The 26,313-nt window shown below is 62.1% G+C and overlaps 3 protein-coding genes across 5 annotated transcripts in view; 2 read left to right on the forward strand and 1 right to left on the reverse strand.

Annotated features, from left to right (window-relative positions):
* Positions 1–84: 84 nt before the first annotated feature.
* Positions 85–5,922, reverse strand: MLST8 (MTOR associated protein, LST8 homolog). The gene is made up of 8 exons (XM_009566935.2): positions 5,678–5,922; positions 4,894–4,945; positions 4,649–4,811; positions 4,487–4,562; positions 2,334–2,486; positions 2,018–2,142; positions 1,143–1,306; positions 85–710 (listed from the first exon to the last, which is right to left on the reverse strand). Exons 1-8 carry the CDS (start codon positions 5,804–5,806, stop codon positions 592–594), a joined length of 981 nt encoding a protein of 326 aa, XP_009565230.1. The 5' UTR covers positions 5,807–5,922; the 3' UTR covers positions 85–591.
* Positions 5,923–6,237: 315 nt separating this feature from the next.
* Positions 6,238–14,648, forward strand: LOC104064587 (hexosaminidase D). Of its 2 annotated transcripts, none has more exons than XM_054081099.1 (15): positions 6,238–6,835; positions 10,479–10,692; positions 10,873–10,969; positions 11,110–11,344; positions 11,440–11,549; positions 11,849–11,936; positions 12,020–12,184; positions 12,273–12,456; positions 12,645–12,716; positions 12,822–13,026; positions 13,122–13,204; positions 13,412–13,490; positions 13,668–13,769; positions 13,862–13,951; positions 14,070–14,648. In XM_054081099.1, the coding sequence occupies exons 3-15, from the start codon at positions 10,875–10,877 to the stop codon at positions 14,251–14,253; spliced, it is 1,692 nt and encodes a 563-aa protein (XP_053937074.1). In that variant the 5' UTR covers positions 6,238–6,835; positions 10,479–10,692; positions 10,873–10,874; the 3' UTR covers positions 14,254–14,648. The 2 variants fall into 2 exon arrangements, with proteins under 2 accessions (XP_053937074.1, XP_053937075.1); XM_054081100.1 differs by having other exon boundaries at positions 10,479–10,657.
* Positions 14,649–17,827: 3,179 nt separating this feature from the next.
* CASKIN1 (CASK interacting protein 1) overlaps positions 17,828–26,313 on the forward strand; it is a 33,413-nt gene continuing 24,927 nt past the window's right edge. The window contains exon 1 of one of the 2 annotated variants that reach the window (XM_054081091.1): positions 17,828–18,048. In XM_054081091.1, coding sequence (XP_053937066.1) covers positions 17,955–18,048 — 94 coding nt within the window. In that variant the 5' untranslated portion in view covers positions 17,828–17,954. The remainder of the gene's footprint in view (positions 18,049–26,313) is intronic. The other variant, XM_054081092.1, reaches the window with a different exon arrangement.

A 26,313-nucleotide genomic window follows, 5' to 3' on the forward strand; every position in this document is an offset into this window, starting at 1 on the left:
TTATTTGCAGCCATGCTTTGGGGCTGCACCTTGTCCGTAGGCATTAGGAGACCCAGGCCTAGAGGAACCGTGCAGAGCAGCTGTGGCTCATGGCTACACGTCCTGTTGAACACGAGGTGGTTAACTGCTGGGGGTGGTTGGCTTTATAGGAGTGCAGCTCTCTGAGTCAGTCTGTGAGATACACTGAATAAAGGGATTGCAAACTAAGAAAACAGCTGCCTTTCCTCTCTTTGCTCAGCTCTTCCATCGTTTAGAAATGGGTTTCTTTTCCACTCTGGGGTACAAGACCACCACAAAGCTGTTGGCAGCTGGTGCCACAGGGATTCCTCCAGCTGAGCTGCATCCAGGGGATTGTGCCTCCCTCCCCTGTTCCCTTTTGTCCAAGCAGCCTCCCTCAGAGGCCACACACAAGACGGTAATGACCAGCTCGGAGCTGCAGCCTGGTCTCACTCCAGCAGCTTCTGCTGGAGATGGAGCCCTCTCTGCTGGAGGAGGGGGTGTCACCAGTGCACCTCAGGCCCCAGAGAGGGTGCACGTCACTGTGAGATGAGGGAAATCAAGCAGAGCTCCTCTCCTTCCCACACATCACCGCTATCCCAACACGCTGTCGTTGAAAGCAAGGCAGACAACAGCTTTCTGGTGGCCGCTGTATTCCCTCTTGATCTCTCCTGTCTCCACACACCACAGTCTGGCCAGGTTATCAGAAGAGGCTGGAACAGAGAGTGAAGAGGAGTGGGATATATTGCATCAGCCTCTAGACTAAGAAAGACTTCTCTCCTGCTTTGTCAAGCTCCATTACTTGGGCTGCTGATGACAGGGAAGGGAGCTGTGAAAGCAAGAAGCTTGGTGCATATCGGTATTGTTTAGGGTTTCATTGCTTTGGAGAGAAGTTAATGTGGGATTCGTAACAGGTGTGCTTTGAAGGGACTGTGATGCTGCAAGCAGCACTGCTACTGGGTGAAGCAGACTACACATGGGAAACTCATCAATCCCGTTCAAAATGACGTGTTATTGCAGCACAAAATGCCCAAGTGAGCCAGGCTGGGCTGCGGGGGCCGGGCTGAGCACTCTCTCCTCCCCACATGCAGGAGGGTTTGGCAGTGTTGCAGAGGAAAAGGGGCAGGCGTGCAGCAGTGCCTCACCTGTGACGATGTACTGGGAGTCCCCGGAGAAGGCACAGTCCCACATCCAGCCCCGAGACGTTTCCCCTGGGTTATTGCTCTTAATGCTCAGCTCTGTCATCAGAGAGAAGTTTGAAGTCCTCCAGATCTTACAGGTCTGATCTGCAGAACATGTAGCCAAGAGCCTGCAAGGAAGAGACACAGAAGGGCAACCTCGTTAGTCACGCTGCACGCCCGATAGTCTCTCATTAGCGTGGATGCCACAGTGACCTGGATTGCTGCGCTTACTGTGGTTGAATCTCTTTACACCGAAACCATCTGTGTTCTGAGCTTCAACCCAAACAGAACCACACAAAGTTCACCAGTCCCAGAGATCAGCAGTTCCACCCCAAAAGGAAGAACAGTGTGTGGCAGCAAAGCTTGCTGAGATCACACAGCACAAGGCTGGGCTGCCACTGACAGCGACCCTGTGCTGGCATGTCATAGAATCCTGGGTTTGGGTTGGAAGGGATCTCAAAGCCCACCCAGTTCCACCCCCTGCCATGGGCAGGGACACCTCCAACTGGATCCGGTTGCTCCAAGCCCCATCCAACCTTGCCTTGAACACCTCCAGGGATGGAGCAGCTACCACTGCTCTGAGCAACCATTTCTCCCTAAGATCTCATTTCAATCTCCCCTCTTTCAGCTTAAAACCATCCCCCCCTCATCCCATTCCTGCCCTCCCTGATGAAGAGCCCCTCCCCAGCTTTCCTGGAGCCCCTTTCAACACTGGAAGCTCCTCTAAGGTCTCTCTGTGCCTCCCATCCTGCTCCACCCTGGGGTTCTGCAGGGCAATACGGACTTCCCAGGAAGGACCGGCTGTTCCTGGGACAGGTGAGGGGCTGGCGCACACTCACGTGGAGTCAGGGCTGAACTTGCACTGAAGGGCATAGCGGTTGTGTGCTGGGATCTTGGTCTTGGGGATGAGCTGGGTCACCTCCTCACCGATGCCACCCGTCAGGTTCCACACATAGCAGTTTCCCTGCAGCAAGATGGTGGATCTGGGTCACCTACCCAAAGGCAACCTGGACTTCCCATATCCCACCACATCCCATCAAAACTGGAGGCAAAGCCGGAACATGCCGACTGATTGCCTGTGCCCATGTGAGGCCCCCCCAGCCACTGCCAGAGCAGCGTAAATCCCATCCCACGCTGGAGGCCGACAGAGCTCACCGAGCTGTTGACAGCTGCCATGTAACTGGCATCAGGGTCAATGTGAACCGAGTTCACGGACACTTCGGGCTCAGGAATCAGCTGCTCATTGTGGTCGGTCTTTAAGTCCCAGATGTGAATGGCACCGCTCTGGTCACCCACAATCAGCTCTGCCTGCAAGACAACAGCAGCCTTGTCTCTGAGGTGAACCCCATGAGCAGCCCCTCAAGCTGATGCCCAGACCATGCCAGCACAGCACCATGCAGAGCCTTGCTCCTGTTTTAAGCACCGGCATCCTGTTCTGCCCAATAATTCCATGGCACATAGCTGTTTCAGAGCTCCAGCAGCGCGCTGACTGTCCCAAGAGTGAGCAGAGCACTGACCTGATGTTACACTGTTTATAAGGTAAACACTTGTTTATAAGGTAAACAAGGCTGTTTACCTTATAGAAGCATTTCTTAATTGTATAAACTCTGGAGCAGACAGCGGCTGCCGGATTTGCAGGACTGTTGCACACCTACAGCTCCAAACAACATCTGCAGAAGCCAAATGACTTTCAGCAGCTCTGAGAAGAGGGCATTAAGATGCAAGTTGGCCAGTGAACAGCCGAAGCACTCAGGAGCGTACAGATACCTGAACAACGCAACCCTGGATGAGTTTTGCTCTCTGCCTCCTTCTCAGGGGAAGGACAAGAGTCAGCTGAAGGGCAGGAGTTCTGGCTCTGATCCCACGCTCAGAGCAGAAGACAATGCTGGCGGCTCTCCACTAAACCCAGAGCTTTTATCGACAGTCTTGCGCTGCCCATAATTTTAGCAGAATCTCTGGAGGAGACCAGGTCATCGAGTGCAGCTAACCCTGTACCTGTCAGCAAAGCCTTGTTTCCGAGGAAGACAATCATCACTTACTATATTTAGCCGACTGCGCAGTGCAGAAGCATCTTCTGGACGTCTCAATCCTTACCCCTCTTAGCAGGAACAAGTGCAAATGTTAAAGCCATTGTGGCTTTACCCATGCTATGAGAAATCTCTCTCCAAGAACCAGATCAGCATCGCTGCAGCAGGGGATTGCAGAGCAGTGAAGCTATTGAATAAATAGTGCCACCTTGGGATTAATTAACTGTGATCCGTAACGAACCAACACTGCTCCTGCAACTTGGTAGCCTTGGTAGGCTTAGTGGTTATTTCATACGGAAGATGCAAGTACACTTGATGAGTATTTGCATCATCAGCAGTTCAGTAAAGTCTGCTTTAAATAATCGATCTCAAACCTGGTCTGAAATCCTGGACCTGCCAAATTAAACCTTTGCAAAAATCAAACATGCAAAGAAGCCTTTCTGTAACTCAGCGTTTTAAAATGCCACATCTGCAACCAAACCCTGAAGCACTGTGAACACAAATCGGACCGGAGCAGTTACTAACATGCCATGACACATGTTGATCCTCACTGCTGTCCCCTCCAATGCATAGTGCTCCCTTTTAGCCTTGTTTCCCAGGCCCCAGCCATCCCTTTGCTTATCCACAGCTTCTGGAACCACCTGGTGAACCTTGAGTCCTGAAGGCCATTGTCCTCAACATGCTTTTTCCCCAGCAGCGGTACCACCCTTGAGCTTCCCAGCCTTCCCCATGACACCAGTTCCCATCACGTCCCCTAAGCTCCAGCCACAGAGCAGACAGAAGCGTCCTCTCTGATGGGACGAGGCCACAGCGCAGCCGCTATGCTGTCACTTTGCAACAGGCAGCAGTAATTAGCACAAACGCTGGCAAATGAGCTCCGAGAACAAAGCCCCTGGGCCACAGCAGGCATGTTAGTCTGCGGTATTCACCCGCTTTCAGCGCTGCTGCTCTGGGAAGTTTCCTTCACTGCATGGAGCAGCGTTGGCTTTTCCAGGGCAGCCGGAGGGACCATGCACCTGTCATGCCAGCTCCTGCATTGTGAGAGCTGTTCCCACACCATCCCAAAGCTCCCAGCAGCAGCAGTTCAGCAAGGAAACAGGCAGATGGTGCAGGACGCTGGCTGCTGCTCATCCAGCCCTGCCACCAGGAGCTCGCCCTCCCCAGCCAGCTTCCAGATTTTTTGCTGCATCCACCAGTGTAAAACTCCACAGCCCCTCAGATTTGCCTGGAGGAGCTACAGTAAAGCATGAGCTGGGAAATTGTGCAGGAGCCTTTGCTTACCTGGTTGGGGTGCAAGCAGACACAGTTAATTGGAGCGTTCACCTGGAAAATCCGCTGACACTGGAGGTTCCGAGACCTGCAACACAACAGTGAGGAAAGAGCAGGTAAGAGCATGCAGTTGGCTCCACCATCTCCGGAGCAGGGAACGCCATCTCTGCCCACCTCAGGTCCCAGATGCGGGCCATGCAGTCCTCCCCGCCTGTGTACATCCACCGTCCATCCTCATGGAAGCCCACTGAGGTGATGTTCTTGCTGACGCCGTCGTAGTTAATGACGGGGTTGGGGTTGTTGGAGTTGAGGTCGTACATGCGGATGTGCTGGTACCCTGCAACACCAAGCGGGCAGGCGGTGACCGAGGCACTGGTGGCTCCCGGTGCCTGGGGCGGTGGTGGAGGGGGCGGCCTCACCTGCAGCAGCGATCATGCTGCGGTCCGGGGTGATCTCCAGTGCGTTTACCTGCTGCAGCTCCCGTTAAGGGCGGTAAGAGGCAGCACCAGGCGAGACCTGGTGCAAGTTGTCTGTGGGGTGGCTTCTCCCGGTCCCCTTTGACCCATGGGTGTGGGCACACGGTGGCTGTAGGGTGGGGGGCGGCCGCTCCTGGTAACCCCAGCTGTGGGAATGGGCACTGGGTGCCCATGGGGCGTCCCCTCCCAGTAACCCCAGCCCCTCCTGTTAACCTCAGCCCATGGTGCAGGCACTGGGTGTCTGTAGGGCCCAGGGGGTGGCCTCTCCTGGTAGTCCCAGTCCCACCCCATCCCATCCTGTCCCAGCAGCTGCAGTATCCCTGGTTCCTCCATCCCATTTCAGTAACCCCCGTTGCCCCCCATCCTCTCCTGGTCTGCCAGTTTCCCCCATTCCATCCCAACCCAGTAACCCTAGTCTTCAATTTCCCCATCTCATCCTGGTTCACCCATCCTCTCTCAGTCCTTCCATCCCATCCTGGTTCCCCTGTTCCCCTCAGTTTCTCCATCCTGTCACGATCCCCCCCTATCCCGTCCTGGTCCCCTCAGTTCTCTCCATCCCACCCTGGTACCCTCAGTCCCTCCCCATCCTCTCCTGGCCCCCCCCGGTCCTCCCCATCCCCTCCCAGTAACTCCAGTCCCCCCATTCCGGCCTGTTAACCTCGGTGCCTCTGGTTCCCCTCATCCCGTCCCGCTCCCGCGATCCCCCCCGCCCCGGTACGGCGGATACCGAGTCCTGGTGCTGGACGGTGCGGGTGCAGATGCCGCTGTGCGCCTGCCAGAACCGCACCGTGTGGTCATACCCGGCCGTGGCCAGGATGACGGGGTCGCTGCCCACCGTGCCCTGCGCTGCGTTCATGGCCGCTCCGCCGCCTCCGGGCTCCGTTCAGCGCTCACACCCCACCTCGGTGCCCGGTGCCCACTGTCCTCGGAGCGCCCCGCCAAACCCACTCTGCGCATGCGCAAACCCGCCCCAGATGCGCAGCCCCTCGGAGCGGGGAACCAGCCGAAAGCGCATGCGCAAAGCGAGGCGGCGGGCGATACCATGTGCGGGGGGGGAAGTGAGGAGAAACCATAGGGCAAGGTGGGGGGAGAGAGTTCCCCGCAGCGCCTGCAGGGGGCGCAGCGAGGAGAACGGCGGGGTGTGGGAGGGCACCGGGTACCGAGCACACACTGGGGAGTGGGTACTGGGCACACCGGGCACACATCGAGTACTGGGCACACCGGGCACACACCGGGGAGTGGGCATTGAGTACACCGGGCACACACTGGGGAGTGGGCATTGGGCACACCGGGAACATATTGGATACCGGGCACATACCGGGGAGTGGGCACTGGGCACACACCGGGAAGTGAGCACTGGGCACAACGGGAATGCATCGGGTACCGGGCACACACCGGGGAGTGCGCACTGGGCACACCGGGAACACACCAGGTAGCAGGCACACACCAAGCACTGAGCACATACCGGGCACCGGGCACACACCGGGCACACACCAGGGACTGGGACCACCGGGCAGCACCGGGGACTGTGCACCTGGCACACACCGGTAACACCGGGCACTGGGCACCAGGGAATGGCCACACCGGGCAGCAGGCACACTGGGGACCGGGCAAACACTGGGCGAACAGCAGGCGCACAGCAGGCGCACACCAGGAAACAGACACCGGGCACACACCGAGTACACCGGGGACTGGGCACACCGGGCACCGCGCAGGTGCAGGTCTGGCGGCGGCTCCGGTCCCTGCCGGTGCCTCTGGCGCCGCCCCGCCGCTCCTTCCTGGCCCCGCAGTGCCCACCGCACCGGCGCCGCACGGGCCCTTTAAGAGCGGCGGCGGCGAACGGGGACCGCGCCCGGCGGTGCCTGCGGCGGCCCCGCACCTGCCGGTAAGGGCAGCGGAACTCGGGAGTGCTCGGGGCGCAGCGGGGACCGGGGATGCGGGAGTGCCAGGGAGGGATGCGGGAGTGCCGGGAAGATGCGGGGATGCCAGGGAGGGATGCAGGGATGCCAGGGAGGGATGCAGGGATGCCAGGGGGATGCAGGGGGGATGCAGGGATGCCAGGGGGATGCAGGGATGGCCAGGAGGGATGCAGGGGGGATGCAGGGATGGCCAGGGAGGGAGGTAGGGATGCCAGGGAGGGATGCAGGGATGCCAGGGGGATGCAGGGATGCCAGGGAGGGATGCAGGGATGCCGGGGGGATGCATGGATGGCCAGGGGGATGCAGGGGGGATGCAGGGATGCCTATGGGGCTGCAGGGATGCCAGGGGGATGTGGGGATGCCTATGGGGCTGCAGAGATGGCCAGGGGGCTGCAGAGATGGCCGGGGGACTGCAGGGATGGCCAGGGGGGACTTCAGGGATGCCAGGGAGGATGCAGGGATCCCTGGGACCACAGTGGGAACAAGGGCCGCAGGGACACTCAGTGCTGCAGGGATGCCCAGGCTGCAGTTGGGACCAGCACCACAGGGATGCCCAGGGGGATGTAGGGATGACCGGGGCCTCAGGGATGTCTAGGGGGATGCAGGGATGCTTGGTGCCACAGGGGTGCCTGGGAGGGATGCAGGGGTGTCCAGGGGGATGCAGGGATGCCCAGTGCTGCAGTGGGAACCAGGGTCACAGGGATGCCCAGCAGAGCCTGCAGGGTGCCATGGGGTGAGAGGGTGCCCGAGAGGTACCTGGGGAGATGGGGGCATATGGGATGCCCCAGCGTCATGGGGTGAGGATGGTGCCCAGCAGTGCAGTGGGCTGGGTGCGGTGCAGAAGGGCCCTCCCTGTGCCTGGGGGCTGCTCCACGTGTATCCCAGTGTCCTGGAGCGGGACAGAGGCTGTCTCTGCTCAGGGGCTGGAGGGGCAGCCCTCTCCTGCTGCTGGGGGAGTTGTGGGAACTCCACAGCCTCTCCACGCCGGAGCCCCCAGCCAGGGGCTGCAGCACCATGGCCCCTGTTGGGGGGCGGCTCATCCCATGGGGCAGATCCGGACAGGGTGTGAGAGCCACGTCTGGAAACATACGAGCGTGCACTGACTGTGCATGGAGCGGCGTCTCTCTTCCCATGGCGCACTGATGGGAGCGAGGGTTTGGCCTGATACAGTCTGCAGAACACTGGAGCGGTGTTGTGGGCAGCCGGATGGCACCCAGACCCTGCAGCAGCACCCAAATCCCTTGCTGCCCATGGGCCGTGGTGGCACGTGGCACCCCAGGGGCAGCCGGGGGTTCTCAGCTCCATCCTCCCCATGGCTCAGGTTAAGGTTTGCTTCCATCCTCCTCTCCTCCAGGCTCAGAAAGGTAAGTGGGGAGCTGGGCTGGTTCCGGAGAGCGGGAAGCAACACCCATGGGTGCTGCGAGGAGGCAGGAAAGGGAGGTGAGGGTCCAGCTCCCCTCCTTGCCCTGCAGCCGCTGAGAACATTGAGCCAAGCTGGCTGGTTGTGAGGATTCACAGGCTCTTCCGAGGCTCCCGGGGACCATGCCAGCGCTGTGCCCAAGGGGTTGGCAGCAGAGGATGTCACGTTAATAAATAGAGTGGGTGCTAGCAGCGAGACGCCGCTTCAGGGGGGTGGCGTCAATCAGCTGAAGGGATCTCCCACTGGCACAGAGCCGTGGCTGCCCCCATCCCCCGGGGTGCTGCACCCCAGCACCGGCGTGTGCCCGTCCCACCTGCCCGTGCTGGGCTCTGACCGGGAGCCTCAAACCCTGGAAACCTGTTTTCTATTTAAATAAGATAACATTTATTAAAAACACCGAATCTTGGCAAGATGACGTCGGTCTAAATATTTATCCCTGTTCCGATCAGGCGCTGTGTTCCCATGACAGCACGATTAGCACTGTGCATATTTATGGCCTTGCCGGGTGCCAGTCTCCCCGTGGCCCCTGCCCTGTGCCCAGAGGCCACTGACACCCCTTCTCTGGCCCTCCTGCACCTTTCTGGGCTCCCAAAGGTGATCCCCAAGCTGGCAGCCGTCCCCAGGCTGGCACATCCCTGCTGGGCTGGGCTGGAGCTGCCAGGAGCATCCAGGGCCAGGTGGGATGGAAAGACTGTGGGGATGGGCAGTGAATGGCTGCTGGCGGGGAGCAGGTGTCACGTTTGTCCCTGCAGCACAGGAGGAGCAGTGCTGAGCACAGGGCATGTTTTTCATGCGGGGACATGAGCAGAGGGGAAAGTGCGAGCATGACCCACCCCAAAAGCAGGAGCCTGCCACACCTCCTGCGTGTCAGAATCGGGGGACTGGGTACCCGCGGGCGCTGGGCGGTGAGGATGGAGCAGAGATGCTCCAGCTCCCTCCTGTGTGGCTCTGCCCTGCAACATGGCCTTGCTGGGGCCTCGTGCTCTGGGGACAGCATGTGCTGTGCTGGCTCTGCAGGACATCCCAGGGTCCTGGCCGCAGCGCCCACCCCGTGCCCTGCAGCTGCGTGCGGGACGAGTGTGTCGGGAGGGATTAGAGCAGTGTCTAGAAAAAGAGCTAATTCTGAGCCGGAGGTGTGAGGCGGCTCATCGCAGCTCTGCCCTGGTGCCACTGCTCTGGCAACACAGACAAAACCCTCGCGGTCAGCTGAGCTGCTTTTGTGCTGGCAGCAGCCGAAATCTGCTTTTCAGTTCCCAAAACTGGCAACGCTGAATTTAACCCTAAATTTCAGTGTGTTTGACTCACTGAAAAGGCTGGAGGGTGCTGCCCCAGCGCTGACTGTGGCTGCCGGGCCAGGGGCGCTGATGCGCTGCCCCATCCCTGCCTCGCCGCACACTCCAGAGTTGTCAAAATAGGAGAAAAAGGGCAGAAATTATGCCAGTGCTTCTAGTGCGCAGCTTCCAGGAGGATTTATGCTGCCTGTTTTGCTGCAGGCATTGAGCATCTCCCTCTGCAGCCATGGTGTTGGATGCGTGGGGCACTGCTGTGGGTCTTGGTGTGGAGCTGGTCCTGTGCCAGTGGGTACAAATCTCTGCGTAAACCCTTGAGCTGTGACTGGGGGCGCTGGGGAAGGGGTGCCTGCCACCTCCTGCCCTGCAGAGCCTGCCTTCGGTTTGGGCTCACTTTCACCTGCATCGACAAATCCCTATCTCAGGAGCTCTCGAAACTGGTTTAGGAAAGAAAGACTTCGAATGAATTTTATTAATCTTAATGGTGACAACCCTTTGACGTGAGCACGTCCCTGCACCCACGTGCCCTGCTCTGCGTCTCCCGCAGGGGATCAAACACTGGTTTAACCAGAGCAGCCCCCGTGGGTACCCTGCAGCCTGCCTTTGGTTTGGGCTCACTTTCACCTGCTTTGGTAAATCCTCTCATGGGGCTCAGACCCCCCCCAGCCAGATCCCACCGGGCTCCTGCCTCGCTCCGATGTTGTTTTCCAGCCCCTTCCCTTCCGTGGGCCTGAGTGGGACTCACCTCTGCAGGCAGCTGCTGGGGCAGCGTGAGGCGAGCGTGTGCCCATCCCTGTGGGTGTTTGGGGGTTCTGGGATGCCACCTTCACCCAGCGGTGCCTCTGGCTGATGCCACGGTGTGCCCCGGGCAGTCCCTGATCACCTCTCCTTTGTCCACAGGGCCACTGTCTCCCACGCCTGGCCAGTGCCGGCTGCTCCGTGCCCGCCCCGCGATGCCACCCCACCCTGCCACCCTGTGACACAGCCCTTGTCCCAGAGGTGATAGGGCACCCACTGCCTTGTTTGCTCCTGCGCTGGCAGAGCCCGAGGAGCCTGTGCCGTCGCAGAGGGAAAGGCAGGTCTGGCCACTGCCCTCTGTGCTGGGGCACACAAGGTAGGAGGGACGCGGGTGCCTCTGTGCATGTGGGGACCAGGCTGGTGGGAGGAGTGTCCTCTACATCCTCTTTCTCTGGGCCTTGTGCTGCTCACTGGAGCAGGGCACAAGCTGTGGGGCTGCGCTTGGGGTCCCTCAGGGTGCTACAGTGTGGCCGGAACCCCTGTGTGTGCCTTGCAGAGATGGCCTTCCAGCGGAGCCACAGGCTGAACCTGCTGCGCCTCGTAGTGCTGCTCCTCGTGGCCTTGGCCGGCATCAAGTTCCTCTTCCGTGACAGGTGAGTGGCCGGCAGGACCCCAGATGGGTCAGGGGGCTGCATGGTGCCCTTAGGTCGTGCCTGTGCAGAGGTCGGGTGCTGGGGGGCAGCTGGTGCCCCTGTGCCCCACGGCATCCCCAGCGCTGCTCCGCTCCTTGCAGCTTCACCCTGGAGCTGCACAAGCACGTCAGCAAGGACAGCGAGTTCTGGGGGGACACGGGTGACACCGCTCAGGATGCCGGCCCCCAGAGCCAGGTGGTGGAGATCCCCGTGGCAAAGATAACAGCCCCAAGGCATGAGCCCGGGCAGGTCTCCAGGGACATCAGCGCCACCGAGATGAGGCTGGTCCACCTGGACCTCAAGGGGGCTGCGCCCAGGATCTCCTACCTGGAGCAGGTGAGGATGCACGGGGACTGGCGGGAGGTGCCAGGAAGGGATGTGCCGAGGGGCAGAGGGGGAACAAGGCTGAGCCCACCCTGTCCACCCTGCAGGTGTTCCCTCTCCTATCCCAGCTGGGAGCCAACGGCGTCCTCATTGAATACGAGGACATGTTCCCCTTCAAGGAGGAGCTGGAAATACTCCGGTCCCCGTACGCTTACAGGTGAGCCGGGGCTGTGTGCTGAGCTGGCCAGAGGCTGCTGACATGGTGCTGGCAAGTCCTGGCGTGCCAGGGGCAGGGTGTGACCTCCCTGGACCCGTGCCTGCGATAACCGTGGTCAAAGTGAGTTGTGCCACCAGCAGACCAGCTTCCTGCCCTGCTGGGTCAATATTTGTGTCTCCATAATAAAAGTCCACACAGGTGTGGGATGGCTGGGGCCGCTTGGGAAGGGTGCTGGAGGAGACGGGAGTGCCCTCACGCTCTGCCCTCTGCCCCTGGTGAGCCTGTTCCTGCCCACGCAGTGAGGAGGACATCGAGCAGATCCAGCAGCTGGCGGAGCTCCACAAGCTGGAGGTGGTTCCCCTGGTGCAGACCTTTGGGCACGTAGAGGTAGGGTGTCCCGGTCCCACTCCCCATTCCTCATCACAGGGGGTTCCCCCAGGACCCTACCCTTAACAGCTCATCCCACACAGTTCATCCTCAAACACGAGAAGTACCAGCACCTGCGGGAGGTCGAGCGCTTCCCCAACAGCTTCAACCCCCACATCCCTGACACCCTGGCCCTGCTCAAGAGCATCTTGTCGCAGGTGATCGAGAAGCACAGGCGCTCCACCTGGATCCACATTGGTGCGGATGAGGTGGGTGCTGCAGGGACCCCAGCCCTTGTCCTGGACACCAGATGTGCTCCCAGGGGTCAGAGCATCCCCTTTCCCCTCTCAAATCCAGGTCTTCCACCTTGGGGAGGGGATGGACTCCAAGAACTGGATGAGCTACAACAAGGGCGACACGGGGACCATCTACCTGAAGCACATCAAGGAGGTGCTTGGCTTCATCACCACGCAGTACTGGGGGCTGCGGGTGCTCATGTGGGACGACATGCTGAGGAAGATCAGCGTGGGAGCCCTGCAGGGTGAGAGGGTGGAGAAATCTTGGCAGCACCCATCCACGTAGCTGTCCTGGCAGGCATTGTGCCTGGTGCCCAACAAGAGCCCGTGCCTGGCCCTGCAGGGCTGCAGGTCTCGGGGATGCATGAGGAGCCCCAGGCATCCTCCTGCTGCTGGTGCTGTGCCCACATCCTTGTCCCCACTCCCCCTGCAGAGTCTGGGATAGCGAAGCACGTCTCGCCTGTGGTGTGGTTCTACGCTCCTGACTTTGATGCAGAGCAGATCGGTGAGGTGGCATGACGGGCTCCCAGGGCTGTTGGGGAGGGACAACCCAGTTCCCCCCAGCCCCCAGGGATGGTGACATTGGTGGCTCACATCTGTCCCGCTGCAGAACCGTTCCTTACCAAGTACGTGGAAAGCGGCTTCGAAGCGGTGTGGTTCGCCAGCGCCTTCAAGGGCACCACAGGACCGGTGCAGGCTTGGCCCCCACTGAGCTACCACCTGAAGAACCACCTGAGCTGGCTGAAGGTGATGCAGGCCCTGCCGCAGCTGACCCCGCTGCGCTTCCAGGGCATCGTCCTCACCGGGTGGCAGAGGTGAGGGGCAGTGGGACCCCCGTCCTCCCCAGGACCTGCACAGCCCCACTGGTGGCAGCGCAGGAGGCGATGGCGCGGGTTGCCCCACTCTACAGGTATGACCACTACTCGGTGCTCTGCGAGCTGCTGCCCGTTGGCATCCCCTCCTTGGCCATCTGCCTGCAGACGCTGGTGAACGGTGAGCCACCCCGCTGACGCTGCCACTGATGGCCTCATCCTCCATCTCTCCACCCATCCTGCAGGCAGGGATGGATACTGGGAGGCAGTGGGAGGCAGAGGAAGGAGAGCTTCACCTCGCCCAGTTTTGGGTCATGGTGAAATGAGGGGTGAGTGTGTGACGGTGGGGTGGCTTGGGCCCCTCTGCTCCTCTCCTTGCCTTTCACAGGGGGATTCACAGAAGAGACAAAGAGGAAGGTGCTTGACGTGCTGGGCTTCCAGAGCATGCAGCTGGAGCAGAGCACATGGTGCGTGGCACAGCCCGGCTGTGGTGGGGGCAGGAGGAGGGGGCAGGGGGATTCTTGCACAAAAACCTGGTCCCAGACCAGCCTGGGATGAGGGCAGATGCTGGGGTTCACCCAGCCCAGAGCCCTGGTGTGGCCAAAGCACCCCACACATCGGGCTCTCACCTCCCTTTTCCCCAGCGAGGGCAGGGGAACCTTCCCTGGTGCGGAGATCTACCACATGGTTGAGCAGGTTAACAGCCATCTGAAGGAGAGCATCATTAAGGCCCTGGAGGAGGAGAGGTAATGGATGGCGGGAGGCAGTGGGGTTGGCTGGCTCTGGCCATGGGGCTGGGCACCACCCCTGGGTGCTCCTCGTGCCCCCTACTCCCCAGTGCCATCAAGGGCTGGTTCAGTCCCTACCACCGCAAGCATCTGTTTGGCAACCCCCGCAACATGGAGAGCTTCGGCAGCAAGGTGCTCAAGTATGTAGTGCTGGGGTCCAGGAGCCCTGCTAGATGCCTTCATGGGGCTGGGAGAGATCCCAGGCTGAGCTCTGGGGTCCCTCACACCTCCTGCTGGACACCTGCTCTTCCCTGCCAGGCTCCACGAGGACTGGGAGAGCTTCATCCGTGACCTGCATGGTCACCTGGAGAGGGTCTACTTCCCTGACACAGTGGAGGAGTGGATGGAGGAGAACGTCAATCCCTACCTGGACCAGCTGCGTGACCTGGTGCGAGACTACCAGGCCATCATCCGCCTCAACGCCAGGCCCAAGGTGATGTAGGGGCCATGAACCCCCTTGTTCCCGCTGCCCCCCAGGACGGGCTTCGGCTGTTGCCGTCGCGTGTCTGTTTGCTGGTGACTGCCTCACCGCCATTTGTTCGTACTGTACAGAGAGATCCTGCGCATCCCACTCCCACAATAAAGTATTTTTGTAGATGCTGTGGGTGCTGGAGGGGCCGCAGCTCTGCCCCCTGTGCCGGTGAGGGGAGCTGGGGCCAGCACAGGGCGCTGGGGGCTGTCCTGCAAACATCACCCGAGCTCCTCACTGCTGCTCCGCGGGTGCTGGAGGGCTTGGGAGATGCAGGCAGTGCCAGAGGGCAGGGGGAGTCATAGAATGGGTTGGGTTGGAGGGGACCTCAAAGCCCATCCAGTTCCAACCCCCCGCCATGGGCAGGGACACCTCCCACTGGATCAGGGGCTCCAAGCCCCATCCGACCTGGCCTGGAACACCTCCAGGGATAGGGCAGCTGCTCTGGGCAATCTGGGCCACAGCTTCCCCACCCTCATGGGAAGACATTTCTTTCTAAACTCTCATCTCAATCTCCCCTCTTTCAGCTGAAAAACGTCCCGTCTTGTCCTATCCCTGCCCTCCCTGACCAAGAGCCCCTCCCCAGCTTTCCTGGACCCCCTTCCAATACTGGCAGCTCCTTCGCGGCGCCCATCCCTGCAGCAGTGGGAGACGAAGCCAAACCCTCCCGTGCCCTCAGCTCTCTCCATTCAGGGCACTGGTTTTGGCTCGGTGCTCGCAGGGCAGCAACATGGGCGTTTCACTGCACATTTCCCTGCTCTGCAAAGACCAACCCGACTTGGCAAGAGCCCGGCGGGAGCTGCAGAAATGCGAGGCACTGGGAAGCACCTTCCGCAAAAGCCTGGCTCAGCCAGGGAAAGAGGGAGAGTGGCTGTGCCTCCCATCCAGCCCTGCTGCCCTATGTCCTGGCTCGGTCACCAAGGTCCCGGCGAGGCCACTGGTGCAGCGACTGCCCCGTCTCGTGTCCACGCTGGGTCCCCGTGTTCTAGTGCTGGGAGCCCAGCGGGAGCGAGCTGTGGGGCACAAAGGGACCTTTGTTGAAGAGCTTCATTTGTTATCGAGTGGTGGCAGATGTGAGGGAGCCCCTGACCTGCTTGGGCAGGCGCGGAGCCCCAGCCCCCAGCCCCACAGCGGCTCAGCCCCCCGTGCAGCCGCACAGCGCCAGCCTGCGGGATTAGAGGGCAGATTAGAGAGCGTTTCGTGCTGGCAACCCAAATGTCCTGGATTGGAAAGTGGGGGTGGGGAGACGAGATGTACCCCGCTACCCTTGGGCATCTGTGAGCTCCAGCTCAGGGGGTATGAGCCAGCACGGGGTGGGCAAGGGGCATCAGGGAGGAGCTTGGCTCGTGTTTGCCAAGAGTTTGCTTGGTTCCTTCCATCTTTCCCTCTGCCACAGGCACTCACCAGGGTCTGCAACCGCCTGTGCCCATGCACTGCTCTCACTGGTGCACTGTGACCACGCATCTCCATACTGCAGCCACCCATCCCCATGCACTGCACCCAGTGGTGTGCTGTAACCATGCATCTCCATGCACTGCACCCACTGCTGCACTGCAGCCTCCCCTCCCCACACCCCACTGCCATGCAGTGACCGTCGCTGTCGGGGTAGCTGGGCAACACCCTTTCAGAGCAAGGCACTGCAACACAGGATCATAGAAGAGCTTGGGTTGGAAGGGACCTTAAAGCCCATCCAGTTCCAACCCCCCTGCCATGGGCAGGGACATCCCACTGGCTCAGGCTGCCCAAGCCTCATCCAACCTGGCCTTGAACACCTCCAGGGATGGGGCAGCCACAGCTTCCCTGGGCAACCTGGGCCAGCGCCTCACCACTCTCATGGGGAAGAAATACTTTCTAATGTCCTGTCTAAATCTGCCCCTCTCCAGTTTATACCCATTCCCCCTCGTCCTATCACCACAAGCCTTTATGAATAGCCCCTCTCCAGCTTTCCTGTAGCCCCTTCAGGTATTGGAAGGTCGCTATGAGATCTCTGAGCCTTCTCCAGGCTGAACAACCCCAACTCTCTCAGCCTGTCCTCGTAGGGAAGGTGCTCCAGCCCTCCCATCATCTTTGTAGCCTCCTCTGCACCCGTTCCAACAGCTCCATATCCTTCTTATGTTGAGGATTCCAGAGGTGGACACAGATGAGGTCTCAACATGGTTTTGCTGGAGCTGGGACCTCCGCAAGACCGCTCTTCCAGGAGAGCAGCACTTTGAGGGGGGTTCGGGGGGGAATTTGTGGGGGTGATGGCTGTGTCCTGCCCCAACTGGGCACACATTAACACTTCGCACATCGCTGGCCCCAGTTCCCACCTGGTTCCTCAGCATCCTCAGCCCAGCCAGGCACCCTCCATACCTTAAAGGCGTAAAAAAGTGGAAGGGGATGAGTGTCTCTGGCCGTTTCATCTGCAAAAGTAGAGGATGAGGCAGTAATGACACACATACACACACACCCGGTATCTTCCCTCCTCCTGGTGCCCCCCCCTCCAGTTCCCCCTCTCCTCCCGGTGCCCCTCCCCCTTGTCCCGGTGCCCCCTCCTCGTGGTCCCGGTGCAGCCCCTCCTCCCGCAATCTCCCCTTCCTCCCGGCCCCCCCTTTCTCTCTGCACTCCCGGTGCCCCCTCTCCTCCCGGAGCCCCCCAAACGCTCCCGGTGAGCCATAAGCCCCCCCACCTTCGCGCTCCTGGTACACCCCCTCCTCCCGGTGACCCCCCCCCCCCCCTCCCAGATCCTCCCTCTCCGCGCTCCAGGCGCTCCCCCTTCTCGGAGCGCCCCCTCCTCCCGGCACTGCCCCCCCCCCGCGGGTCCCGGTGAGCCGTGAGCCCCGCCTCCCCGCTCCCGGTGCGCCCCCTCCTCCCGACACCGCCCCCTCACCTCCAAATCTCGCGCTCCCGGTGCGCCCCCCGGCACTCCCTCCTCCCTGTGCCCCCTCCTCCCGACATTCCTCCCCCCCTGCTCCCGGTGCGCTCCCTCCTTCTGGATTTGCCCCCTCCTCCTGGAGCGCCCCCTCCTCCCGGTCCCTCCCGCTTTCCTCCCGGTGCTCCCCCCTCTGCGCCACCGGTACACCCCCTCCTCACGGAATTCCCCCCTCCTCCCGGCTACCTTTTCCACCTGCGCTCCCTGTGCCCCCTACCCGCACCCCGCCATCCCGGTGCCCCCCCATCCCGGTGCCCACCCCCCCACCCCCCCCCGTGCCGTCCGTCTCCCAGATCCTTCCCCCCCGGTGCCCCCCTCCCCGCACTCCTTCCTCCCGGTGCCCCCCCCCCTCCCCCGGTGCCCTCTTTCTCCCGGATCCTTCCCCCTCTCCACCCCACGGTGCCCCCCTCCTCCCGGATCCTTCTCCCCCCTCCCCGCGTTGCCCCCCTCCCCGCACTCCCCTCTCCTGGTGCCACCCCCCGCCCCGATCCTTTCCTCCCTCCCGGTGTTCCCCTCCTCCCGGACCCCTCTTCCACCCTCGCTGCCGGTGCCCCCCCATCCCCTCGGATTCTCCCCCCGCGGTCCCTCCTCCCTCCCTCCTCTCGGTCCCCCCAGCCCCGCCGCGCCCCGCCCCGCCCCGGGCGCCGCCGCCGCCGCCTCCGGAGCGGGCTGGGCGGGGGGGCCCGGCCGAGCCGCCCGCCCCTCGCCGCGGAGGATGCTCGGGCCGTGAGCCCGCAGCCGGCAGCCCCGGCGCCGCGGAGCCATGGGCAAGGACCAGGAGCTGGTGCAGGCGGTGAAGGCGGAGGATGTTGCGGCCGTGCAGAAGCTGCTGCAGAGGCCCAAGCCCGGCAAAGCCAGTGAGTGCCGCGGAGACGGGAGAAGCGGGGGGCGGGGGGACACCGGCATCGCAGCGGCGGCTCGGGGCCCGCATCCCGCCCGCCGCTCCCCGCATCCCGCATCCCATCCGCTGCTCCCTTGATCCTGGCCGATGCTTCCCGCATCCCGCCCGCCGCTCCCCTGGACTCCGCATCCCACCACTGCTCCCCACATCCCGCATCCCGCCCGCCGCTCCCTGCATCCCGCATCCCACTCGCCGCATCCCGCATCCCGCCCGACGCTCCCCTCATCCTGCATCCTGCCCGCTGCGCCCCGGGGTCTCGCATCCCAACCGCTGCTCCAGGGGCACCGCATCCCTCTCCCTGCTCCCCGCATCCCACCCGCCTCTCCCGGTTGATGCCGCCCCGCGCGGCCCCGCAGCATCCCCGGTCCTTCCCCGGTGCGTTGTGGCGCGACTGGGGGCTGCAGACGTGCCGGGCACCCCCGGCGGCCCCCCGGAGCGAGGAGGGCGATGTCAGACCGGTGGGAGGGGGGGGGCTGGCGGCGTCGGAGCATCTCCCGGTGCAGCCCCCCCGGCCGGGCTGCCCTGCGCCCGTGGCAGCTTGGGACCCCTGTCCCGGGGTCTTGGCCAGGGCACGGGCGAGGGCAGGGGGCTGCGGACAGGCAGGGCAGCACTGGGGCCATCTGCATGTGCAGAGCGTGTGTGCACAGACCACTCGTGTGCACGTCAGGATGCCGGCGACCGCACGGATTTGCATGTGTGCGTGTGGCCATGGCCGTGCGTGCAGGGTGTGCGTGTGCGCCTGTGTTTGGGTGCGTGTCTGTGTTTGTGTATCGGTGTGTACCCTGGCATATGTGTGTTTGGATGTGGCTGTGTTGGTGGTTCTTCGTGTGGGGGTGTTTGGATGTAGCTCCATGGGTATCTCCCGGGGTGCATCCCTGCGGCTGGGTTTGCGCGGCGCCGTGGGTGCACCCGCGTGTGCGTGTGTCCGGGCGTGAGGCGACGGGGGTCTGCGTGTGCTTGTGCGTGTGTATTTGCGTGTGTAGCTCCATGAGGCTCCGCTCTCTGCACGATGTAACTGCTCTGCTGAGGCGTTCCACCCGGGTCTGAATTATTCATAGTGCTGATGCAGCCGCAGGTTTCAGGCCTGGTGCGCAGGGCCAAAACGGGAGCTGGGGACCAATCCCGGGCACAGATGGGGACCGCGGGGAGCACTCGAGTGGCATCAAGTCACTGGTCACACAGACCCTTTGCCATCTCACCCTGCATCTCTCCATCCGGGGCCCAGCACTCCCCAAATGTAGGCACCTCTGTGTCCCTGGAGCTGTGTGGGGCTGGTGCGGTGTCCCTTGTTCCTGGTTGTGCAGGGTTGTTCTTGGCTGAGCAGGGCCAGTGTGGTGTCCCCTATGTCCTGGTGCCAGGCAGGGCTGGTATGGGTGGCATTCCCCGTGTTGTCACTGTAGTGCAGGGCCAGCGTGGCGTCCACCGTGTCTGTGGTGCCGTGCAGGGGCCAGCCTGCTGTCCCCAGCGCTGTGCAGGGCTGATGTGGCTTCCACTGTGTCCCCGGTGCTGTGCAGGGCCAGTGTGGTGTCCACCGGGTCCCTGGTGCCATGTAGGGCCAGTGTGGTGTCCATGGTGCCGTGCAGGGCCAGCACAGCATCCACCACGTCCCTGGTGCTGTGCAGGGTCGGCGTGGTGTTCACCGTGTCCCCGGTATCATGCAGGGCTGGCGTGCCATCCACCGTGTCCCCAGTGCCATGCAGGATCAGCATGGTGTCTCTGGTGCTGTGCAAGGCCAGCGTGGCGTCCCCTGTGTCCCCAGTACCATCATTGCTGTCGTGGCCAAGGGCCTGTGCAGGGAGAGAAGAGGCTCCAGCTAAGAGCCTCCTTCATCCCAGCTCTCTCCAGGTGCTGCCGCTTCCCTGGCCTCTCGGAGCAGGGATGGTGAGGATGGAGATGACGCCTGGCCTGTGCCCAGCGCTATCCCCCTCTCCCATCCCCGCTGGCCCGGGTGCACAGCTGGTGTTGCTGTGGCAACGGCCAGCGGTGCCGGAGTGCCACCACCTCCTCCTGCATTCCGCTCCTTCCCAGCCCTGCTCTGCTGCATCTCCCACCCTGGCGGCTCTCCCGCTGCAGAGCCCTCCCGTGCTCCATGTGCCGGGCTTGCGGGTGAGGGACAAGGGATACCCGGCTAGGCCAAACTTGGCCAGCGTGGTGTTGGAGAGATTCCTGGATGCTTGCCCTGTGCCCTGGCTGGGCTGCACGTCTCCAGCTCCGGTGCTGATGCCAGGCTGCTCTGGCACCGTTTCACCGCGGGACCCGACTCTCCTGCCCGGCGGCGAGTGCTGAGCTCCTGGCCTGGGGTGCACGGACACCTCTGTCGCGGGGCTGCGGGAGTGATGCATGGCACGGGGTGGGAGATCGCCGAGCTGGGACTGTCCCTGTGCCATAGGCTCCCCCACGTCCCCTCCACATGCCGGCCCCACGTGTGCCTCCGGCACTCCTCGTGCTCCGCGGCACCAGGAAGATTTGTAACTTAGCTCTATTATCTGGATAATATCCTATTCATGTGGGGTTTAATAAATGAGATTTTTAAAATCCCTGCGTGAATTAACACGGGTTGCTATGGTGACGTGGGGCCCGATTGCGCCGGTGGAGTACGAGTTTGTGGGGCCCGGGCCGGCCGCAGCGCTCGCTTCCCGGGCATCCATAATTGATGAGGTTGTCTGAAAGTTACGCAAATCAGATGCAGGGATTTGGCAGTAAATGGTTTTCCTCCAGGTCCCCTCCTCCCCGGTGCTACCTCGAAGAATTGTAGTGACTTGGCGTTTTCCTGGCTGGGGCACCGTGGGATGGGGTGAGCATCAGGGTGTCCCCAGCAGCATCCATGCCAGCTGCGCCGTCCCCATCCTGGGCATGCGGTGCGTTGGTGCTGTGCCATGCAGGGAACCTTGGCGGTAGTGGGTTGAGTGAGTGGGCTCCTTCCTTGTGAGGCTGGTGCTGCTCGTCTGCTTTGGGAATGGCTTCTGCGTGGCACCCGCTGGCACTGCGGGACCTCAAGCTGAAGGCCAGGCCCTTCTGCCCCAGCTTCTCCTCCCACCGGGCTGGGAGGCTTTGCAAAGCGCTTCCACACGTGGTGGCTTCATGTGGTAAAGATGATTTCCCGGCACGTGGTCCTATGGTGCCAGGGCGAGCACTCGGTGCGGCAGGCGCCGGCTGCAGCCTGGCTGTGAGGGTGGGAGCTGGGCTGTGCCCAGAGCGGCTCTGCTGCCCACCGTGCACTCGGTGCCATCCAGGTGCCCCAGGCTGCCATCAGGGCTCGTGTCCTCATGTGCCGCTGCAGCTCTGTGTGCCTCACTCTGGGATGTTCAGGGCTGGGTGAGCCACCCTTCTAGACTGGGAATGGGAGCTGGACACTGGGTCCCACATCCTCTGCACCCTTCTAGGCTGGGAATGGGAGCTGGGCACTGGGTCCCACATCCTCTGCACCCTGCTAGGCTGGGAATGGGAACTGGGCACTGAATCCGCACCCTCTGCCCCCTGCTACGCTGGGGTAGCCCAGCCCTGCCTGGTCCCACTGCCCAGGGATGTGGGATGCTGAGGTTCAAGAAGCTCTCCAGGTGCTCCTGTCCTGGGTGAGAGACCCCCGATCCTGTGTTGCTGCCTGCACAGGGCTCTGTGTCCTGCCCTGCGTGTTGCTAGCAGCAGCCCTGGCATTTCAAGGCTTATCCCAGCCAGCCCTGGTCCTGCTGTCACCCACAGGGAGCAGGTCCTGCTCTGCCTGGTGAGGAACCAGAGCCCCATTGGCCCCATGGCTGCCTCTGGCCATGCTGCTTCTAGCCAGGGGCCGTGTGGGGCAGGCAGAGCCCGCTATGGGTGAACAGACCGGGGCAGCAGCCAGGCAGCTCCTCAGAGGGATGGGCATGGTGCAGGCAGCGTGGGCAGAAGGGGAGGGACCTCAACGAGCACCCCCAGGCTTGTCACCCCCTGCCATCCCATGAGGACCTATGCCAGGATGCAAGCGGAGCTGCAGCAGCCATGCAGGATGATGACTCTGCCGGTGGTCTGGGACGCAGGGGAGGTGGGAGGCAGGAGCCAGACCCCTGGGGAACATGGGCTCCCCGGGCAGGGCCTTGCTGGCTGCCTCCAGCACATCCTCCTGCATGGCGGACGGTTAATTCGGGTCTTTTTTGCCTGTCTTTGATTGCATTAATAATCTTCCCTGATAATAGTATTTAATAAAACCAGGCTAATATGGCGCAGTTAGGAAATGTCTTTGACATTTTACAATTCAATTTCCATGCAGTAAGAGGCAGGGCAGCTGCAAATCCAATTGTGGTGCAGTGCCCAGGGCGCGTGTGGCCAGCAGCCGCCGGAGCTGCCCGGTTCCCTCCGGTAACGCAGGGAACTTCCCGGGGTGGCAGCCTCCCCTCCTGGCTCTCACTGCCACTCCTGAACATGGGCACTGGGGCAGCCCTGTCTTTCCCACAGGAAAAGCCCAGGCATGGGGTGAGCAGATGATGCTCACCAGGATGCCAGGATCCCCTGGAGCTCTGGGTCTGTGGAGCCGTTGGTGCTGGGAAGGATGTTTGGAGTGGAAGGGGCTGCAGGGCTGGATCCTGTGACGGCTTGGCCAAACTGGGGGCTGCAAAGGGTGCTGGGACCTTCATATCCTCTGTTCCGTGGCTGAGTGCTGCTCCCGTGGCCACATCAACCCCCTTGGCATGGATTACGGGTTGGGCTGGGGCATGCGGGGTGATGCCAGCACAAGGCAATATAGGTGCATCCCAGCATGTCCCAGGCACAGGGCCTGAGGGCTGTCTGGGATGGCAGTCAGGGCTGAGCAAGTCCTGCTGTGCTTAGCGGCGTGTCAGCAAGTGCCTTATAAACTTCTTTTTGGGGTTTCTAGCCCGCCTGTGAAGCCTTACTCCCAGCAGGACTTGGCAGATGGGAGCATGCCAGCATGTGCCAAGTTTCCTTCCAAAGGGGGATTATCGCTCGGCTCGAGGTGACGTCTCATTACTTTTTTTTCACTCGTTACAGCCCCTCTGGCTGGGCGGGAGTTGTGGGTGCGAACCTTTCCTCTGGGGTTGGCCACAGGGTCCCTGCCCGCTGGTGAGCACTGCAGCGGCCGCAGGGCTGTTGGCCACCACCACCAAGGAGCAGCGTGGCCGGGGGCTCCGCTCACAGCTCGCGGTTTCTTGGCTGGCGTGGATTTTCTCGTGCAGTCCTGAATTCACCTGGCTGACACCAGTAAGCCCTTTGCTGGCAGCGGGCACCCTCTTGTGCCCAGGGCTCTCCAGGAGCCACTGGCTCGGGCTGTGTTCCCCCCACAAGGACTTTGCTGCTGGGCGCTGCTGTGCTCCTCGCCGCCCATGCCCTGTGGCGGGGTGATGCTCCCAGGAGTGGCTGGGGATGTGGCAGTGCCAGGCTGCACCCAGCGGTGATGGTGCCAGTGGTGCAGCAGGACCGGGCGCTGCGAGTGCCCTGAGCCTCGCTCTGCAGCCAGTCCCTTCTCCCAGTCCCTTCTCCGCCAGCCCAGTGCGGTTTCCAGTAGCCAGGCTGGCGTCTGGCTCCTCTCCACTGCTCTGCTGAGCTCCCTTTAACCCTTCCCTTCCCAGCTGCTGGGAAAGGCTGCAGTCAGCCCCCTCCCCAGCTCGGCGCGTGCCCCCAGCCCCTTGCCCTGCTCAGCCCTGCAGTGCTGGTGCCCGTGGGCTGCGTGGCGCTGTGCTGGGGCCCGGGTAGGTGCCAAAGCAGTGGTGGATCCTTGGTGACTGTTGGCCCTGGGCATGTGGAGCTGTTGCTGGCAGGGTCAGCCATGGAGGGGACTGCGCGGGTCTGGGGCGATGCTCGGCGCGCTCCCTCCTGGGGCTGGGGTAGGTGTGGTGGGTGCCAGGAGCAGTGGGTGCTGCCACAGCGGGACTGGGCACTGCCAGGGTTGGGCACCGCTGACCATCCTGTGAAGCTGGGACTGGTGAGCTTTTGGCTGAACGTTGGCCGTGAACCTGCCGTGCGCTGCCCTCGCTATCGGTGCCTTTCGCAGGTGTTGAGACACCATCAGGAGAGCATTGAGGAACTCATATGCTGTTATTTAATGGATGCTGCTGCTGCTGGGCCAGGCTCCCACAGGCGAGGGAAAGGCACTGGGAAGCAAAACCTGTTCAGGAGCACTTGGGCTTGTGCTGGCCTGCGTGGATGCTGCTACTCCATCCCCACTTTATTCCCTGGAAGCGGCCAAGTGTGCTGCGAGGACGGGCTGTGCCAAGCCAGCCGTTGAGCTGAGCTGATGTGCAGCACTGATGTCCACCTCTGCCCTGGGTTACCGTGCTGCCCTGCAACTGGTCTGCATGTGGGACTTGACCTCCCTGTCCCCTCTCTCTGGAGGGATGTGGCCAACACAGGAGCAATCCCGCCAGTGGGCTGGCTCTTCCTGCCAGGCTAAGAGGGATCTTTAAGCCTTAATGAAATGTTAATAGTATTTTCCAACTCAATACGGGAGTAGAAAATGAGGTGTTTAACGCTGGGCTCTTCAGCGACAGGAGCAATCAGGCTGAGAAATGGGAAGCTGGGAGTGCAGCACCGGCCTCGGCACAGCCCGACAGCTCCATGTTGCCGAGGCTGGATCCGGTGATGGATGAGTGCCGGTGCCCGGCATGAGCTGTCTGGCCGGTGAAGCACAGTGCTGGGATGGTGTGGGAGAGCGGCTGGCGTGGTGATGCTGAATCTGCCTGGGTCTCCTTGGGTCTCACCGGCAAGGTCACTACTGCCCGCCTGGTGAGAGCCGAGCAGATCAAGGTGATTGTGGGGCTGGGGTGCTCCGTGCACAGCAGGCTGATAGGACCCCGGCTCTGGGCCCTGCCATGGCACCTGCTGCCTGGAGACAGAGTATGTTGGAGCTGGTGCCCAAGCAGGCACAGCCCGGGCACTGCTTTTCTGAACACCGTGGCCATCGGCAGCCGGCTGCTCCGCACCAGTGCTGCTCTGCCAGCGTGCATCTGTATGTTCCCCTGTGCACCCGTGTGCATCTGTGTGCCCTTGTGCAGCCGCGTGCATCTGTGTGCATGCATGTGTGTGTGTGTGTGCACATCTGTGTGCGTACAGCTGCCTCTGTGCATCCGTGTACGTTGTTCAACCTATGCGTCCATGTGCATGCGTGTGCATCCGTGTGCCTTTGCCTCGTGCATCCGTGTGCCTGCACCCGTCTCTGCCAGCCGCTTCGGCAGTGCCTCCTCCCTGGCCTGGCGTGGGGCTCAGCGCTGGGGCTGCAGCAGCGGCAGCAGCCGGCTGATCCTTTCCAGATGTGGCTGCTGGGAGCCGGGCTCTGTGCTGCCTCCTGGCCGAGGCCCCCATAGGATTTTGGTCCATGACTGCTGGAGCCGCTGGAGCAGACAAAGCAGCCGCCTGCCCGGCTCCTGCATTGCAGCTGGGCTGTTTACAGCTCGCTCCTCGTGGCTGTGCAGCTCCACAGCAGCTTTTCTCCCGGCTGTCTCCTCTCCAGCGTGCGAGGATGCTGAGGCTGTGTCTGACTGAGCCCTGGCTCCTGGCAGGGTTGAGGAAGGTGGTCCCACACAATCCCTACCAGCCCCCATCCATTGCCTGTTGTGCTGGGGACACGGACGTGTCCTACGATCCGTGCCCTTCTCCTGCAGCGCTGCCAGGCCTTCAGGAGCAGTGTGACACCTCTGGCCAGGCTCCCGGTGCTCAGGGCGGTTGCATGGCATCGCCTGGCTGCACATCTGTGTACTGCGGGTCCCCCCTGGCAGTCACCACGACATCACCGAGCTGCAGGTCCATGCACCCACAGAGCCGCCCACTCTTGCCCTAATCCTGCCCACGGGCACCGCTGGAAGGCTGCTGCGGTGCAGAGGGTGCACGGGTGGGCACTGTGCACCGGCAGGCACGGAAGCCAGGCTGTGATGTGGACATGGACAAATGATGGCACTAAAGGCACTGTGTTTAAAATAGACCTCATGGGGCTGTTTTAGCCCCATGCGGAGTGAGAGCTCGGAGCCCAGCGCTGCAGCGTTGCTTATTGCCCTCTGATTTGTCTGGACTGCCCGCATGGATGTGCACGCACACCGGCACGCGCTCCGTGTATGCTGGGGAGCTCCCCACCGCTTCCCAGTGACTGCGGTTGGGTTCCTGGGAGGCCAGATGAAAGCGACTGTTTGTTAGTTAATGATGGTTTAAGATACACAAAGCTACTAGTACCTCCCTGCAGGCCAGCATGGCTGAGGTCGGTCCTCCCAGGGCTCCCAGGCCCCACGGAGGAGGCAAGGAATTG

This window comes from Cuculus canorus, chromosome 15, assembly GCF_017976375.1.
Source record: "Cuculus canorus isolate bCucCan1 chromosome 15, bCucCan1.pri, whole genome shotgun sequence".
NCBI classification, from domain to species: Eukaryota; Metazoa; Chordata; class Aves; order Cuculiformes; family Cuculidae; genus Cuculus; species Cuculus canorus.

What these genes read in the sequence shown, in the direction of transcription:
- MLST8 (XM_009566935.2), bottom strand. Translation starts at nt 5,806, where the DNA reads ATGAACGCAGCGCAGGGCACGGTGGGCAGCGACCCCGTCATCCTGGCC. An exon ending in GCCCGCATCTGGGACCTGAG is followed by an intron (nt 4,563 to 4,648) that starts GTGGGCAGAGAT and finishes GTTGTGTTGCAG; the next exon opens with GTCTCGGAACCTCCAGTGTC. An exon ending in TGGCAGCTGTCAACAGCTCG is followed by an intron (nt 2,143 to 2,333) that starts GTGAGCTCTGTC and finishes ATCTTGCTGCAG; the next exon opens with GGAAACTGCTATGTGTGGAA.
- LOC104064587 (XM_054081099.1), top strand. Translation starts at nt 10,875, where the DNA reads ATGGCCTTCCAGCGGAGCCACAGGCTGAACCTGCTGCGCCTCGTAGTG. An exon ending in CCTGCAGACGCTGGTGAACG is followed by an intron (nt 13,205 to 13,411) that starts GTGAGCCACCCC and finishes TGCCTTTCACAG; the next exon opens with GGGGATTCACAGAAGAGACA. An exon ending in CAGCTGGAGCAGAGCACATG is followed by an intron (nt 13,491 to 13,667) that starts GTGCGTGGCACA and finishes CCTTTTCCCCAG; the next exon opens with CGAGGGCAGGGGAACCTTCC.